Here is a 12,593-nt window from a genome sequence, read left to right as displayed (position 1 = left end):
CCCAGTTGTTTTTCCCAACAAGTTTGGGCCCTGAGATTCAACCGTGAAACTAAAATTACAATTAATAAAAAAATAAAATAAGGTCTAATTAACGTGTCCTAGCTAATGTTTGCCTTTACCTGCACGATTGTCCATTTGCACAGTGAAAGAAGGGAAGACAAAGGAAAAGCCCTTTTTAGTGTTTATTCAGCAATCCCTGAGAAAAGACATGCCAGATAAGGTGGACACAAACATTTTGAGTGCCAGAAAAGCATACTCTATGGTGAAGTAAAGAAATGTTTCTAGTCTCAACAGTAGTTTGGATAAAATGTTTTCAAAAAATCAGTCAAGTTCCTTTGCTGTAATTCCTTGCTTACTCAGCAACCATCTGACTATTAATTAAATTGGTATTATGGTTTAAAATGAATCTTTTATGATTTGCTTACCTTTAATCAAACCCACAGGGCTTATTCACTTTGAGAGGAACTAACAGAATTGAATTCTCTACCCCCGCAAAGATCCAGGGTCCAGCCCCACCCCCACTGCTTCCACGGAGGCCCATTCCAAGCACTTGGCCAGCCAACTCTCCACTCTGGCTAATCAGCTTACTTGCAATAATATTAATAAGCATTTCAGGGTCAAACAGACCCCCTTGGCTAGCATTTCATTGGCACCCTGAGAAACTAAATGAAGAAAAAAAGAGTTAATCTATTGTACTTTAAAAATATTGGTAAGTTTGTTCGTTACAGGGGAGAGAGCAGAAGGACCTTAAATTAAGAGCAGGCCCTTCCATTAACCACCCGTCTTCTGTAGCGGGAAGAGGAATGTTGTCATCAAATTAGTCTATTTTACCTCAACTAAACATTTAAATATAGTCCCATGGTCAGAATGGGAGGAAAAACAAAATATGGCTAAGAAAAGACACAATTGTAGCATAAATGTCTCAATAACGCACCTTTTGTTTTGGGCAATGGATCCTTATTGCCGCTAATATTTGCCCTAGAGCACAGTTTCTACAGCAACCACTTAGGACTCCAGGAATGTGGTGACCTTTGACCTTAACTCATCCCTCTTGGTGATTCCATGTAACCATCTTTCTCAAAGAGCTTTCACAAACTCCAAGGAACAGGGGAAAGGCAGGCCCTCTTATCTTAGGGTGCCTGTGTTTACCCAAGTGACCCTCAGTCATCCTCACAGATTGCCTCTCAGGCAGGAAACGCTGGATTTTTCTTGTACTAGTCATTGCCACTTGGTCCAACAAGCGTTCCTTTGACCAAGAATGCATTTCCACTCCTTTTCTCTTTTTCCTTCCTCCTTGCTCTCCCCTCACCTAAAAGGCACTGAAAGCTCCTTCTCCTGAGCTCTCTTACATTTACCTTAGACCATCTCCCTTTGATCTTTAGATCTCTGCCAACGTTTTTCTCTTTATGTTAAAAATAACCTCTCTCTCTGAAAATTTATGGTTGATTCAACAATCAAATGCAGCTGCTCCTTGTACTCTGCATGACTCCACTTTCCCTCCACCTCCTTGTCGTGTTCAAATTCAAATTTTATTAATGATTTCCAGATCAATGACAGTTCAGAAGGCAAGCAAGTCCAAGCAGCCAAGGACAAGGCTTAGAGGGCACACTAACGCAGGGAATGATGGAATCAACTATTAAATGGTGTCAATAAGATGGCTTGGGGGAATAGTACTAACAGGAAGACATAAATATAGGTTCCCATATTTAGGTTAAAATTTATAAATGATAACCACAATGAGTTAGCACCTCATACCTGCCAGAATGATAATCATCAAAAAGAAAAGACACAACATGAGCCACAATGTGGAGAAAAGAGAACCCTTGTATACTGTTACTGGAAATGTAAATTGGTTCGTCTACTAGAGGAAATAGTATGAGGGTTTCTCAAAAAATTAAAAATAGAATTACCATATGATCCAGCAATTCCATTTTTGGATACGTATCTGAAGGAAATGAAAATCGAATATCAAAGAGACATCTGCATTCCAATGTTCACTGCAGCAATATTCACAATAGCCAACATAAAGACACAACATAAGTGCCAGAAGACAAATGAATGGATAAATAAGATTGGTATGTAAATACACTGGATTTTTATTCAGCCACAAGAAAGAAGGAAATCCTGACATTTGTGACAGCATGAATGGACCTAGAGGGCATGATGCTAAGCGAAATAAGCCAGACAGAGAAAGACAAACACTACATTGTATTACTTATAAGTGGAATCTAAATTAAAAAGAAAAGGAAAAAAAAAAGTCAAACTCAGAAACAGAATGTAGAAAAGTGGTTGCCAGGGCTGGAAGGTGGGGGAAATAAGAGGCTGATAAAAGTACAAATTTCAGCTATAAGATGAATAAAGTCTAAGGACTAATGTAAACCAGGGGAACTTTAGTTGATAATAGTACACTGTATAAGTGAAATTTGCTGAGACAGTAGAACTTCCACGTTCTCACACATAAATAAGATAAAGGGCGCTTGGATGGCTCGGTGAGTTAGGTATCTGACTTCAGCTCAGGTCATGATCTCTGGGCTCTAGGGTCAAGCCCCTTGTCGAGCCCCATGTTCTGCTCCATGCTCAGCAGGGAGTCTGGTTCTCTCTCTCCCTCTGCCCCTCCCCCCACTTGTGTTCTCTCACTCTCTCTCTTTTTCTCAAATAAATAAATAAAATCTTTTTTTTTTAAAGGTAAAAATATGTGGGGTGATGGTTGTATTAATTAACTAGATGGTGGGAAATCCTTCCACAATATATGCATTAATCAAATCACCACAATGTACACTTTAAATATCTTATAATTTGTCAAGTATATCTCCATAAAGCTGAAAAACAAATAAGATAAAATTTATACATGATGAAAGCATAGGACAGTGGATAATATATGGTGATTTGAGATCATTGTGCCTATCAGGTCACAATGGGTAGTGTTATGATGAGGGGTTCATAGCTGCTCTAGTACAAATAAATGCTCTTAGGGTGCCCCCTTGGCAGTGAAGTGCCTTTGCTAAGAGAAATAATGGTCTCAGTCCTGTTTGTTGGCCTGATCCCATCTGGCTCCCATGTCCCCATCAGAGCACCACATTTGAAGAGAAACAGTGGCCAGTGGGAGGATGTCAGAGGAAGAAGTTCTCGGTGATAAGGATTCCAGAAACTGTCTGAAAAGGAATCAAGCAAAGAAGTGAGAATGTCTGTTTGGCAAAGCAAAAGACAAAGACAAAAACAAAAATCCGAGCTGTCATTCTCTATCTAAATGGCTGTTGGAAGAACAGCAATGGTTAACCCAAGTTGCCAAGAGGCCAGATAAGAAATAGATTAGACAAACAAGGGCATGTGTAAGGAAAGAACCAAGCTCGAGCCTGATAGTGCTGCTTAGAAATGTCACCTAGCCTGAGAGCTGGAGGGCGGCCTAATGCACTGTGATGTCTGAGAGGGAGAGCCCACTGTAATGTGTGAATGTGGGCTGAGAGCAGCCATCTTTTCTGATTTTTCCAGAGAAGCCAGAAACAGAAATTTTTATGCAATGTGTCTCAACTTTTAATTTTAGCAACAATTTCAGAATATTTGAAGAAACATCCCATAACCCATACATACCATGTCTACAAACCAGTGGCAGCCCGGGATGGCCAGTTCACAGTGTTGGCAGGGGACAGTTTTCGTTTTCAACAGAATGTAGTGCTGAGATGGAAGATGGACTTGGGATATAAGAGAATTTTCAAGTATTTTCATAGTGGAAAACGGGCCCTCCATCTGAGTTCTGAGCCACGGGAACAAGTCAAGAGAAAATTGGATGACAATATATAAAAAACGTTAGAGAAAGGGTCTTCTCCTTAGCAGAGATGTTGAGCCAAATTGTTATAACTATCCTTGACACCAGAGCAGTGGTTTACAGTTTACAAAAAGCTTTTATATCCTCTCATGTTAAAAGCTACTAGAAAGGCCCTTTAAAGTAAAATATTAGATATTTCCATTTTACTAATGCACAAGCTTGAGTATCTGAGGTTATTCAATAACTGAGAGAAGGTCGTCCTGGAAATGGGGCAGTGGAAGTAGGAACTGGATGATTCAGGTTATCTATCAGCCAACTCAAAACTCTTTCCTGTATCACTTCAGAGCCAGGCTCTAGGCTCTAAGATTCCATTTGGAGATATGCTTAGAAATAGATTTGCTCTTGTTACTCTCCTGTGATCACCCCACCCTCCCCAAGTGTCCTGCTCATTTCCATATTCCTGAAATGCTTCCCTGTCCTTCCACTCTTCCCTGAAAGCTGTTCTCCTTCATGATTACTTGCCAACTTCTTTTCAGCCTGATTCTGTCAGCTGTGAGAATGCTCTCCCAATCCTCGCTGCTCTAGACGCGACCTATCCTTCACATGTATTTGTCCAAAATTGTTGTCTATATTCTGCAAGTCCCTGTAAGGAAAAACCTGTCTTAAAGAATCCATGAACATTATACATGATGAAAGCATAGGACAGTGGATATGTGTGCATTCATGTACCCGAGTTGAAACTTGATCAATGAATTGTCGAATAGTGATAATTTCGGGGTGTGTAAGTTGGGAGGAGGAAGACAATATGCCGTCAACCATAACTTCCAGGTCTTATAGTCCTTTCTACTTCCTTCAAGAAATTTGGATTGTGATTCTTTTTTTAAAATAAACTCTAAGCCCAACATGGGCCCCAAACTCACAACCCCAAGATCAAGAGACGCATGTTCTACCAAGTCAGTCAGGTGTCCCAGATTATGATTCTTGAGATTTAAAAACCAGCTGGGTAGCCATGTTTCTGCACATTCATGCAGGAGAAACAGTAAGAATATCTGGTTTTCCGGGCACCTGGGTGACCCAGTAGGTAAAGCAACTGACTCTTGGTTTCAGCTCAGGTTATGATCCCAGTGTCGTGGAACTGAGTCTGGTGTTGGGCTCCCTGCTCAGTGCGGAGCCTACTTGAGATTCTCTCCCCCTCTCCTTTGCCCCTTCCACTCATGCTATCGCTCTCTCTAAAATAAATAATAATAAATTTAAAAAGATCTGGTTTTTTGTATTTTAGGCTCTTTAATGTCAGTTTGAAACATATCATTATTTCTTGGGTTGAGATGAACCTTGTCTGGGAAGAACACAAAAGCCGGTGGAGAAATTCTGAATAAGCAAAGCTTCCAGATGACTTAGTTTGACTGAAGCATAGGCTTTTTAAAATATAAGCACTGTCAAGAGTTTTTCTTTTTGATTATTGGACATGTATACCAAGTGCACTGATGTTTTCTAAAGCACTGTATTTAACCCTGTGAGGCCAAACATCATTCCATGTGAAATAAATTATTATAACTTGCATCTCACATCTAAAACAAGAGACAAGACGTCTAGAAAACGAAAAAAGAAAAAAGAAAAATGCAGAAAAATCTGTAAGGGAGAAAAAAAAAAAAAAAAGAAAATTCCCAAGAATGCAGCTGCCTCCAGCCAAGTGGAGAGAAGAACATGACTGTTTGGTTTTGTGTGTTTTGTTTTGGTGATCTAGCTGGCCATCGACCCGTCAGTCATAAGAATATTTCATAGAGCTAATGTTCCTACGCTCTAATCTCTCTAGGCAAGGTTCATATTTGTGTGAGTTACTTATTCTCCCTTTGTTGATTAAGTCAATAATCAGAATCAGCAGGTTTGGAATCAGTTGGCAGGGATCAGCGGCGTGGCTTGGGAGAAGGGTGCATAAAAGGCCCAGGCTGGGGGCGGCCACCTCACAGGCCCGCGCACTGTTGACAGGATGGCTTCTCGTCGTCTGCTCCTCCTTTGCCTCGCCGGACTGGTACTTGTGTCAGAGGCTGGCCTTGCGGTGAGTGCTGGATTCTGTGAAGTCCTTTTATACAGACCCTGAGGTCCGCTAGATGAAGCAGAAATGAATTCTTTTAGCTCTGCCAGCTGCCTTTTGTTACTAGGACAAGGGGAGCCCGCATCGACTTTTAAATATCATTGAGTCAAACTTCAAAATGAGCCAAGTTCTGCAGAGCTCACTGAACGGGGGCTGGAACCCTGGGTGTGTCCCACTGTTGCGCCGGTGCCCTGGGGATACGGGGCTTGGATCCTCTGCTCTGTTTCCTCAGATGGTAGAAATAAAGACGTGATCTTCGCGAAGCTACCAATATCACGTTTTCAGAAATGCATCCTCTTATAAAGTTTATTTCCCTTCAGCTAACCAAAATGTCTTTATTGATTAATTTTTGAAAGGCTTGGCAGAAAACCTTCTAGTCAAATACCGAATTCTTAAGTCCTCTGGAAAAATTAACTAATACTATTAAATGGGTCATGAAATAGTCTGACAGGATTGTACAACTAATAAGAGGGAATGACAACAGCAACAGAGGACTGAAGGGTTCTCAGGGAGAAACTCACTCTTTGGGCCTATGGCACATTACATCTTTTCAGTAATTCCACTCAAGTAGCCAGGCTTCACAAAGCAATTGTTCTCAGGGTGCCTCTTTTTTCCCTTAAAATTCATTAGCCACGTCCCCGGCTGATCATAGGGGACAGAAGCATAAACCAGCTTTGCTTTGGGAACAAACATGTCTGTGTGACATGGAGAAGGGGAGCTCATTACCTAGCAACACTTATATCGCTGGAAATGGAACTGGCATGTACATCTTGCCTTGTTCCAGATTTCGAACCCTATAAAGGATAGATCCTTTCAGGGGTGCCTGAGTGGCTCAGTTGGTTAAGGGTCTGCCTTTGACTCCGGTCATGATCCCAAGGTCCTAAGATCAAGCCTCACATCAGGGTCCCTACTCAGCGGGGAGCCTACTGCTCCCTCTGCCCTTCCCCCTGCTTGTGCTCTCTCTCTCTTAAATAAATAAATAAAATAAAAAACAAGAAAAAGAATAGACCTTTTCATTCTGATCGGTTTTGCTGACCTCTCCCTGGCCTTCTCTATCCCCAGGGCTCTGGTGGATCCAAGTGCCCTCTGATGGTCAAAGTCCTAGATGCCGTTCGAGGAAGCCCTGCTGTCAACGTGGGTGTGAAAGTGTTCAAAAAGGCTGCTGACGAGAGCTGGGAGCTCTTCGCCTCTGGGTAAGCTGACCAACCAGCCCGGACCTGGGAACCTCGTTCTAGCTGCTCATTCTCCCGCTTTTCCTTAGAGAGAGTGCCTCACACCATTCGCCATTCGCCAAAGAATGCAGGCAGGAGTCAAGTAGGTCATGGGGAGGATGCCCTGCTCTTGCTTTGCTTCCCCTGGAATGCCCTGAAGGGACAGACCAAAAGGAAAAGGAGGAGCCAGCACCCCCTCTTTCTCTAGTAGTGGTCCACGGCCTTCTTGAGTCACAGACCACTTTAAGAAGGTAATCTCCTATGATCTCCAAACCCCGAAAAATCACATACACACACACACACACACACACACACACACACACCCCACACATGTATACACCATTTCAAGAGTGTCACAGATTTCCCAGTGCCTTTACCAAACACTCAAGCTGAGTGTCCTTGGCTTGGAATTATAGGCAAGAAGTGCAATTTGAGCTACTTTATTAATGAAAGGAAAGGAACTGAGGGACAGCCCTGACAAGGTACACGTCTGTAGTTTAACTGCACCCTCCAGACTCCAGCGTTGTGTCTAACCAGAACACGTGGAGCACCGAGTCTGTGCCAGGCTGGAGGCCGTGCACTCAGTAAGGAAAGGACACAGACAAGAAAGGCACATAAGCAAAGCCCAGCCCCAGACCAATCACCCAACATCAGGTGCAACAGTGACTTCTTACCTTCTGTGGCCACTGCCCAATTTTCATGGTGGTTTCCCACCTCCTTTAGCAAGAATTTCAAAGAAAATGCACATTAGTAAACCTAAACCAACTCACTATGTGAATGAGTAGCCAAGAAACCCTCAGCACCAGACGATACTGCTAAGTGCTTATGTCTCCAGGAAGGAAAACTTCTGTGGGTTTTAATTGAATCCGAAGAACCGCATTATGATTCCTCACCCATCCCTGGGAAGACCTTTTCTGTTGGTGTGGTTTCAACTGAGTGTTTATTTGTGAATTCATTTATGTTTTTCTAAAATGCCAAGCACAATGTGGAAAGTACTTAAGAGAATATTCTAAGCAAGAAATCGAATAAACACCAAACATTAGGAAGTTCATGTGGATGTTTTTTCCTTCTGACAAGACTGGAAAAAAAAAAAGAAAGAAAGAAAGAATGAAATTAAATCTTTTCTTCCTAGAAAAGAAGAAAGGTGGAAAAGCAGTGATCAGAGTTAGTAAAGACAGCTTCCATTTTTATCTGTCAGTTTTTGAGGTCTAATGGAGGGCAATTTCTAACATCAGTAATGGAGCTGGTATGTATGTAGAAATAGAAGTGGCTTAGTTATTTTTTTAAAAGGAGTTGCCTTGTATTTATTGTTAGCAAAATGTTACCAAAGAGATTAAACATGCAAATAATTTCAGCAATTATCATGCTTTGGGGTTCCCCCGTGTGTTGAAGTGATACCAACTCTGAAAGCCAACCTCATACTGGGAGGGAAAGGAGTAAGACCTTGGTGTCATGGGGCCTGCAGAGTCCTAGAGGCTCATGGCCACTTCCGAGGAGTAGTTATGAACTTTCACCTAAACACCAACCCTGAATTTCAACGACTGTTTTTGAGGTGAAACATTATTCCTATACCTTCTGTTCTCCTTAGAAAAATCTAGAAAAAAGTTTATAAAATCTTTCTGACAAATTTCTTCTCAGTAAATTTCAGTTACTAGGATTTTGCCTTTCCTTCCTTCTCCCTTTGCTGAATATGTATATTTATATTTGTATATATGTATTTCCCCCCACATGCACACACTGCACATATGTGTTTTGTGTGTGTGTGTGTGTACATGCGCCCACGCGCGTGTGGTGTCACCTTGCCCTGGCATTCGTTCCCCTAATGCCTAACTTAACCTATAATTTTTGCCTTCTAGGAAAACCAAGGAACTTGGAGAGCTTCACGGGCTCACAACTGCTGAGAAATTTGTAGAAGGGGTATACAAGGTGGAATTAGACACCAAGTCGTACTGGAAGTCACTCGGCATTTCCCCATTCCATGAATATGCAGAGGTGAGAGCGTAGAGGCACTCGGGTTGCTTTTTAGTATTTTATTTGTGTTCTTGTTGTTGTTGTTAATCCCAGGCAATGCCCAGTCTGCACGTCACAGGCCGTGGAAATGTTGTAAGGAGAGCACGGAACTAGCTTAGATCCCCTTTTCTGTTTCTACAGCCAGAAATGTATAAAACTCTGAAGAGAAAAGTTTATTTCTAAGTTTGGTGGAAACTCACTTAGTAACATGACCTGAATTTACATGACGCTCCTTAGTATCTTTTTAATTCCACTGACTAGGAATATTCGCTTGCGAAGAACTGCTAATGTGTTGGATGACTAGCAGCTCTCCAGACCCTACCCAGGGTGTTATGTAATGAAACATAGATGTGCCACTTTACTTCTCTAAAATCTGAAAAAAAACAAAAACAAAAGCAAAAACCCATTTCATTCCAAAACACCTCTGGCTCCCAGAGGTCTGGAGAAGCGATTTGAGGTAATGCCCATACAGATGACAAATTCAAGATAGTGATGTCAGCACAATAAATAACAAGGATTGAGCATATCTCACGTGCCAGACTGCTGTCTTTTCTATATTTAACCTACTCAGTCCTCCTCCACAACCCATCATGGTTGTTATTATTAGCCTCATTTTACAGAGGAAGAATTTGAGTCAATGGACAGTGAAATAACTTGTCCAAAATCCCAGGCTAGTAAAGGAGGAAGTAGAAATAATGACCACCAGGGCCCAGGCTGGGCTTAGCCTCAGGTGTGCTTCAGCTTTCTTACTATAAGAAAGCAGGCTAAAAACAACAACAATAAAGCCACATTTGTAACCCTTGGTTCACACTCTATGTTTTGCTTATGAGGTAGTGGGAACCTCTGAGTTATTCATGGGCCCAGTCTTGGCACCTCCTCCTTGCCTGTAACTCCTTAAGTCATTTAAACCAGATGGCTGTCACGGAAAGAGAATCCAGACATGCTGGTTGGGGTCAAAGATCAAATAACTGCAAGAAAAATAGCTCAGCATGAAAGAGAACCATCATTTCTGGCTTGGTCATGGATGAGACTTACAATTGACATCAAATGGTTCTTTTGGTAGATGGTGTTACCAGAAAAATCGTAGGAACCTGTTTGACTTCTGGGGCTCACAAGTCATCCAGAGAGCTGGGGCTTCCCATCTACCAAGAGGCTTGCCTTTGACTGCTCCTCCTCAGTCTTGGCAGCAAGACAAGGAGCCTAGTTTATATCGTGCAGGGCTTAGAGGAGCCTACCACAAAACGTTTGCTCGCAGAGTATCAGCCTCTAGCCTGGAACACAGGATCAGGCTCCTTGGAACCCTTGTCTGCAGTGGGCTCCTCCTAATGAGAGGAGTCATGGCCATAGCGCCCACCATGGGTTGCTCCTAGTCATTAAGTGTTAGCTTCCTTGTCTGTTACTTACTCTCAGTATTCATTCAACTTACCTTTGGAAAGTGAAAGCCTTCTATGTGTCTACACTCTGCTAAATGTTAGAAATTCGTAAGTGAAAACTCACTCCTGCTCTGAGGGTGGAAGGAGAGGGACTGATGTCAGACATATTACGTAGGACCATCAGTCCCATGGATATGGGGGGTGAGAAAGGGCAGGCAGAAAAGTGCGAGTCCTGGGGCCTCTCCTCAGTGGCTGGTGCTGATGGGTCCAGCCATGAGTTCCTCCCCTGCCAGCTTCTCCTGATCAAGACCTCCCAGACAAATGCTGTTTTTCTGCATCAGCCCCTCCTCCCTTGCCAGGGACCCAGGTCACCTTGTTACTCTTGCCAAGAAAGTAGAAAGTTTCCTGTGGAACTAATAGTCCTCTTCACTTCATGGGATTTTTGAGCACAGATTATGCTATTTACAGTTTTGAGGAAGAATCAAGCTGAGCTGGAGAACAATGTCAGTGTTAGAGGGAAGAAGCTTTCTCTAGATGATTCTAGACACTTGGTCTTTAAGGAATGTTTTTTCTCCTTCAGAGATTCTTAGGTGATTCTCACCGCCTCTTGCCCTCATGCTATTTTTATTTTCAGTATGGTTCAATCAGATTTTTTTCCTCCTGTCTCCAAACAACCAAGGCTTCCTTTTTCCATATTAGGAAAAAAGCCATGTTTATTCATGATGGGTCCAAAACTCAACTCAAGACCTGTATACAAAACAAATAATAAAGACCTCCTCACTGTCCCCCATCTCTCTCCGGAACCAAATTCCTCTCTATTTGTCTCACTCTGGCATCTAGACTATCCCAGTCCCTGAGTCTCAGAAGCCCTACTAACCCTGACCGAAGTACATGACAGACCAGAACACCACTTTGGTCAACAATTTGTCCAATTGGACAGCTTATGAAGCTCAAATGAGCTCCAACCCCCATGTGTCTATTTCAAAATTCTCACGTGAGCCTCCACACTCTGCTTTTGTAACTAGAACCCTATACCACTTTTACTCTATATTGCATTGTTATACACATAAACACATACTTGTTCTTTGTGTTAAAAAATGAAAAGGAATAGAGGGAGAAAAATCTCTGGGTTTGGAGACAGAAGCCTTAACTTCTAACCTGGCTCTGTCCTGTATAAATTTGGGCCAAACACTAACTCAGAGGTCTGGTTTACTTATCTCTTGTTATCTCTGGTTTACTTATCTCTTATCTCTCTATTTACTTATCTCTAAAATGGGAAGAATATTCCCTGCCAGCTCTACAGTTCTGGGTCCCTGGTCAGTGGTGAGAATGGCAGTCACCTCTCTTCGGTTGTCTGGCCACCAAATGACAATTACTACCTCTTCTCTTTTTTCTAAAACCAAGAAAATGGACAAGAGCATTTAGGCTTTCTGTGATTTCCCTCAGTCAGGCTAGGGCCACCCTGATTTTTACTGTGAATTTGCAAAAACAAGCAAACAAAAATGAGAGAGAGAAAGAGAGAGAGAGACATAGACCCAATGACACAGGCCTGGGAAAGAAATCTTGTTCCAAGGGCTGCACCAGTCTCCCATGGAGTCTTACCTGCATATTTGGATTTTTGCCTTTTGTTCAATCTGTTCCAGAAAAAGAAACCATCAAATAAAATGAATTAGCTTGGCACTGGACTTCCAGTAGTCTCCGGCTTGGTGACTCACATTCTAGGCTCTGATAGAAACGGCCCCTGTCTGTGCTCTCTCTTAGGTGGTGTTCACAGCAAACGACTCTGGATTCCGCCACTACACCATTGCAGCCCTGCTCAGCCCCTACTCCTACTCCACCACAGCCCTTGTCAGCAACCCAGAAGAATGAGGGACCCCTCCTTGGGCGGATTTGAAGGAGAAAGGACAGGGTTTTGTGTGACCAGTAGTATTCCATTTTTGTTAAAGCAGTGTTTTCACTTTATAAGCTATGCTAGAAACTTGGACAGAGACAATAAAACATTCCTATTAAAGCACTTCTCATTTCATTTGAACTCACTTTTTTCTCCCATTGTCCTCTCAAAAAAAAAAAAATTGAATTTTAGAGAGAAGCAAAGGAACTAAAAAAAACTCTCTGGCTGAATTCTGGATGGAAGTTCCAATTCC

The 12,593-nt window shown here is 42.3% G+C and overlaps 1 protein-coding gene across 1 annotated transcript; it reads left to right on the top strand.

Moving 5' to 3' along the window:
- Positions 1-5,750: 5,750 nt before the first annotated feature.
- TTR (transthyretin) lies at positions 5,751-12,463 on the top strand. The gene is made up of 4 exons (XM_044240997.1): positions 5,751-5,819; positions 6,918-7,048; positions 8,923-9,058; positions 12,211-12,463. Exons 1-4 carry the CDS (start codon positions 5,751-5,753, stop codon positions 12,316-12,318), a joined length of 444 nt encoding a protein of 147 aa, XP_044096932.1. The 3' UTR covers positions 12,319-12,463.
- Positions 12,464-12,593: the final 130 nt, after the last annotated feature.

The sequence above is a fragment of the Neovison vison genome, chromosome 3 (assembly GCF_020171115.1).
Source record: "Neovison vison isolate M4711 chromosome 3, ASM_NN_V1, whole genome shotgun sequence".
Lineage (NCBI taxonomy): Eukaryota > Metazoa > Chordata > Mammalia > Carnivora > Mustelidae > Neogale > Neogale vison.
This window is presented reverse-complemented; position numbering and strand designations above follow the sequence as displayed.

Coding starts and splice junctions, on each gene's coding strand:
- TTR (XM_044240997.1), top strand. CDS start 5,751: ATGGCTTCTCGTCGTCTGCTCCTCCTTTGCCTCGCCGGACTGGTACTT. Junction 5,820..6,917: donor TGTCAGAGGCTGGCCTTGCG/GTGAGTGCTGGA, acceptor CTCTATCCCCAG/GGCTCTGGTGGATCCAAGTG. Junction 7,049..8,922: donor TGGGAGCTCTTCGCCTCTGG/GTAAGCTGACCA, acceptor TTTGCCTTCTAG/GAAAACCAAGGAACTTGGAG.